This window comes from Salvelinus sp. IW2-2015, unplaced genomic scaffold (genome assembly GCF_002910315.2).
Source record: "Salvelinus sp. IW2-2015 unplaced genomic scaffold, ASM291031v2 Un_scaffold2774, whole genome shotgun sequence".
Lineage (NCBI taxonomy): Eukaryota > Metazoa > Chordata > Actinopteri > Salmoniformes > Salmonidae > Salvelinus > Salvelinus sp. IW2-2015.
In genome coordinates this window covers 119584-125583 of record NW_019944076.1, presented here as the reverse complement: position 1 = coordinate 125583, position 6000 = coordinate 119584, and the positions used below count along the sequence as shown (strand labels likewise).

General features: G+C 41.7%; 1 protein-coding gene across 1 annotated transcript in view; it reads left to right on the top strand.

The window, feature by feature from the left end:
- The window catches only part of map4k5 (mitogen-activated protein kinase kinase kinase kinase 5), a gene marked incomplete at its 5' end in the record, with an annotated part of 53924 nt that overhangs the window by 36070 nt on the left and 11854 nt on the right, over positions 1-6000 (top strand). The window contains 1 exon segment of the mRNA XM_024141835.1: positions 2598-2701. Coding sequence (XP_023997603.1) covers positions 2598-2701 — 104 coding nt within the window.

Below are 6000 nucleotides of genomic sequence, written 5' to 3'. Positions count from 1 at the left end.
CTACAGAAATCTCTGGAACATGCTAACATCGCTGTGACGAGTCTACGATACGTAAAACACTAAACAAGAATGGTGTTCATGGAGGACACCACGGAAGAACTGCTGTCCAAAAAAACATTCTGCAGTCTGAAGTTTGCAAAAGTGCACCTGGATGTTCCACAGCGAAACTGGCAAAATATTCTGTGGACAGATGAAACTAAAGTTGTGTTGTTTGGAAGGAACGCAACAGTTGAAGTCGGGAGTTTACATACACCTTAGCCAACTACATTTAAACTCAGATTTTCACAATTCCTGACATTTAATCCGAGTAAAAATGTCTTAGGTCAGTTAGGATCACCACTTATATTTAAGAATATGAAATGTATTGAATAATAGTAGAGAGAATGATTTATTTCAGCTTTTATTTCTTTCATCACATTCCCAGTGGATCAGAAGTTTACAATTCACTCAATTAGTATTTGGTAGCATTGCCTTAAATTGTTTAACTTGGGTCAAATGCTTCCACAATATGTTGGGTGAATTTTGACCATTCCTCCTGACAGAGATGGTGTAACTGAGTCATGTTTGTAGGCCTCCTTGATCGCACACACTTTTTTAGTTCTGCCCCACAAATTTACTATATAGAATTGAATCAGGGCTTTGTGATGGCCACTCCAATACCTTGACTTTGTTGTCCTGAAGCCATTTTGCCACAACTTTGGAAGTATGCTTGGGTCATTGTCCATTTGGAAGACCCATTTGTGACCAAGCTTTAACTTCCTGACTGATGTCTTGAGATGTTTGCTTCAATTATCCACATAATTTTCCTCCTTCATGATGCCATCATTTTGTGAAGTGCACCAGTCCCTCCTGCAGCAAAGCACCCCACAACATGATGCTGCCACCCCGTGCTTCACGTTGGATGGTGTTCTTCGGCTTGCAAGCCTCCCCCTTTTTCCTCCAAACAGAACGATGGTCATTATGGCCAAACAGTTCTATTTTTGTTTCATCAGAACAGAAAAGTACAACTTTGTCCCCATGTGCAGTTGCAACCGTAGTCTGCTTTTTTATGGCGGTTTTGGAAGCAGTGGCTTCTTCCTTGCTGAGCGGCCTTTCAGGTTATTCGATATAGGACTCGTTTTACTGTGGATATAGATACTTTTGTACCTGTTTCCTCCAGCATCTTCACAATGTCCTTTTGTTGTTTTCTGCGATTGATTTGCACTTTTCGCCACAAAAGTACGTTCATCTCCAGGAGACAGAACGCGTCTCCTTCCTGAGCGGTATGACGGCTGCGTGGTCCCATGGTGTTATACTTCCGTACTATTGTTTGTACAGATGAAACGTGGTACCTATCTCTCTCTTTGTGGTTTTCTTTAGCTGACACTCTAGGATTCTTCTTAACCTCATTGAGCATTCTGCGCTGTGCTGTTGCAGTCATCTTTGCAGGACGGCCACTCCTAGGGATAGTAGCAACAGTGCTGAACTTTCTCCATTTATAGACCATTTGTCTTACAGTGGATTTTAGAGATACTTTTGTAACCCTTTCCAGCTTTATGCAAGTCAACAATTCTTCATCTTAGGTCTTCTGAGATCTCTTTTGTTCRAGGCATGGTTCACATYAGGCMATGCTTCTTGTGAATACCAAACTTTTGTGAGTGTTTTTTTATAGGGCAAGGCAGCTCTAACCAACATCTCCAATCTCGTCTCATTGATTGGACTCCAGGTTAGCTGACTCCTGACTCCAATTAGCTTTTGGAGAAGTCATTAGCCTAGGGGTTCACATACTTTTTCTAACCCTGCAGTGTGAATGTTTAAATGATGTATTCAATATAGACAAGAAAAGTACAATAATTAGTGTGTTATTAGTTTAAGCACACTGTGTTTGTCTATTGTTGTGACTAAGAAGATCAGATCAAATTTTAAGACCAATTTATGCAGAAATTCAGGTAATTCCAAAGGGTTCACATACTTTTTTTCTTGCCACTGTACACACTGAGTGTACAAAACATTAAGAACACCTTCCTAATATTGAGTTGCGTCCCGAACAGCCTCAATTCATCAGGGCGTGGACTCTACAAGGTGTCGAAAGCGTTCCACAGGGATGCTGGCCCATGTTGACTCCAACGCTTCTCACAGTTGTGTCAAGTTGGCTGGATGTCCTTTGGGTAGTGGACTGTTCTTGATGCACATGAGGAACTATTGAGTGTGATAAAAACCCAGCAGCGTTGCAGTTCTTGACACAAACCGGCGCGCCTGGCTCCTACTATGCCCTGTTTGTTCAAAGGCACTTCAATATTTTGTCTTGTCTCTGAATGGCACACAAACACAATCCATGTCTCAATTGTCTCAAGGCTTAAAAATCCTTCTTTAACCTGCCTCCTCCCCTTCATCTACACCGATTGAAGTGGATTTAACAGGTGACATCAATAAGGGATCATAGCTTTCACCTGGATTCACCTRGTCAGTCTATGTCATGGAAAGAGCAGGTGTTCTTAATGTTTTGTCTACTCGGTATATATATGCCACTTCGCAGACACTGTGATTTAAAGTAACTTACAGTGTATTGAGTGCATGCATTATTTACAGTAATCACAAATCTCTCTCCCCTCTCACAGTGAGGAACCCCTATACGGGCCATAAGTACCTGTGTTGAGCGCTGCAGTCTGGGATAGTCCTGCTACAGTGGTACGAGCCTATGCAGAGGTTCATGCTCATCAAGGTGGGGGGTTCCCAAGTCCCTCATCTAGTCTGACCCCACCTAGTTAATGTCCCGTGGTAGCACTGTAATGGATCGTCCACTGGTAGCTGAAATGGTCCCACCTGATGTCCGCTGATTAATGGTCCACCTGTAGTGAAATGGTCCGCCTGTAGTGAAGATGCGTCCCGCTGTAGTGGGGAAATGGTCCCGCCTGTAGTGAAATGGTCCCACTGTCAGTTAATGGTCCATCGCTGTAGTTAAATGGGTCCCACGCCTGTAGTTAAATGGTCCCCCCTGTAGGTAAATGGTCCCACTTGTAAGTGAAACATGGGTCCCACTTGTAGTGAAATGGTCCCACTTGTAGTGAAATGGTCCCACTTGTAGTTAAATGGTCCCACCTGTAGTGAAATGGTCCCACCTGTAGTTAAATGGTCCCACCTGTAGTGAAATGGTCCCACCAGGTGGAAAAGGTTCCAGTAAATCAGACCTGGGCAGAAAATAGTTTTCAAATTCTCAAGGTAGTCGAATATAGTTTAGTTAAAACTACAGTACCCTCCACTAATATTGGCATCCTTTAATGTTTATCTACTTGGTTTTTCATTTAAAATATTCAAAAAAATGTAACCTTTTAATTGAAGTAAAATAATTGAAAAGAAGAAAATGTATTATCATAAAACAGGTATTTTTCTCAAATGTGTGGCACAATTATTGGCACCCTTTCATTCAATATCAAATTCAAATCACATTTATTTATAAAGCCCTTCTTACATCAGCTGATATCTCAAAGTGCTGTATAGAAACTCAGCCTATAACCCCAAACAGCAAGCAATGCAGGTGTAGAAGCAATACTTTGTGCAACCTCCCTTTGCCAAGATAACAGCTCTGAGTCTTCACCTGTAATGCGTAATGAGGTTGGAGAACACATGGCAAGGGATCTGAGACCATTCCTCCATACGGAATCTCTCCAGATGCTTTAGATTCCGAGGTCCACGCTTGTGGACTCCTCTTCAGCTCATCCCACAGGTTTTCTATGTGGTTTAGGTCATGGGACTGGGATGGCCATAGCAAAACCTTGATTCTGTGGTCAGTGAACCATTTTCGTGTTGATTTTGAGGTGTGCTTTGGATCATTGTCCTGCTGGAAGATCCAACCACGGCCCAGTTTAAGCTTCCTAGCAGAGGCGGTCAGGTTTTGATTTAATATCTGCTGTTACTTGGAGTCCATGATACCATGTATCCTAACAAGTTGTCCAGGGCCTTTGGAAGAAAAACAGACCCACAACATCACAGATCCACCATGTGACCATAGAACCCGGTCCCATTGAAAGTTCCAGTAACGTTTGGCAAACTGTAGGCGCTTGAGTTTGTTGACAGCAAAGGCTTTTTAATGGCAACCCTCCCAACCCTTCTGAGCCAACCCTAACGTCTGCAATTCTCCAGCTGTGATCTTTGGAGATGTTTTTGGCCATCGAACCATCCTCCTCACTGTGCCAGGGGGAAATATAGACACACATCCTCTTCCAGGCTGATTGTCAACATCTCTTGTTGCTTTAAACATCTTAATTATTGCCCTGATAGTGGAAATGTGCATTTTCCACCGTTGAGCTATTTGTTTTAGCCATTTCCTGATTTTTGCAGCTCAACAACCTTTTGTTGCACATTATTACTGTATTCTCGGGTCTTTCCCATAGTGATGGATGACTATGGGAACTTGGCCTGTGTGTCACCTCATTTTTATGCCCCAGTGAAACAGGAAGTCATGGCTTACCACTTAAGTGTTCCTAATCACTCAGGTGAACTTAAACGTAACATATGAATGGGAATATACTAAAGTTTGGTTTTACTAATCAGAATTTCTAGGGGTGCCAATAATTGTGGCACACGTTTCGGAGAAAAATATTTATTTCCATTTTTTTTCACTAATTTTACTTCCATTATAGGTTGGATTTTTGTGAATATTTTCAATGAAAGACCAACAGCAAAGACATTTTTTGCACAGCCCTTTTTGCTAATATTTACCAAGGTTGCCAATATTAGTGGAGGGCATTGTAAAAGGTAACCTTTTTTCTTTGATTTTCAAATACAGGTCTCAGAAAACCAAATAATACTTTCAAATATTTTGAATACCTCTCAGAAAACCAAATAATATGATGACTGACAAATATTTGATGAAGAAACAAACTACAACCTTTAATTAATTTCTTCTAAATACAGTGCATTCGGAAAGTATTCAGACCCTTTGACCTTTTCTACATTTTGTTTTTTTCCTTATCAATCTACACTATACTCCATAATGACAAAGCAAAAACAGGCTTTTAGACATTTTTGCAAATGTATTAAAAATAAACTGATTTCACATAAGTATTCAGACCCTTTACTTAGTACTTTGTTGAAGTACCTTTGGCAGCGATTACGCCCTCAAGTCTTCTTGGGTTTGACGTTACAMGCTTGGCACACCTGTATTTGGGGAGTTTCTCCCATTCTTCTCTGCARATCCTCTCAAGCTCTGTCAGGTTGGATGGGGAGCGTCGCTGCACAGCTATTTTCAAGTCTCTCCAGAGATGTTCGATCGGGTTCAAGTCCGGGCTCTGGCTGGGCCACTCAAGGACATTCAGACTTGTCCCGAAGCCTCTCCTGTGTGTCAGTAACAACCACATCAACATTAAGGGACATAAGCAGCTGTGATGAGGGGGGTTTATTCTCCAGGTCTTTAACCGTTTTCCAGAACTTCTTGGGGTTAGACCCACAGAGAGAGAACTGTTCCTTAAAGTAACTAACTTTGGCCTTCCGGATAGCCTGAGTGCACGTATTTCTCATTTGCCTGAACGATAGCCAGTCCGCTTGAGTATGCGTGTGCCGAGCCTTTCGCCAAATGCAATTCTTTATGTGGAGTAACTCGGCAAGATCAYGGTCGAACCAGGGGCTGAACCTGTTTTTAATTCTTATTTTCTTTATGGGGGYGTGTTTGTTAACCTCTCTGGGATATGTGGGACGCTAGCATCCAGTGAAAATGCAGAGCGCCAAATTCAAATAAATTACTATAAAAATGTAACTTTCATGAAATCACACATGCAATATACCAAATTAAAGCTACACTTGTTGTGAATCCAGCCAACGTGTCAGATTTCAGAAATGCTTTACGGGGAAAGCAAACGATGCTAATATCTGAGGATAGCAACCAAGCAMACAAACACAGACCATCATATTTCAAGCCTCCCGGCGCGACACAAAACGCAGAAATAAAGATATAATTCATGCCTTACCTTTGACGAGCTTCTTCTGTTGGCACTCCAATATGTCCCATAAACATCACAAATGGTC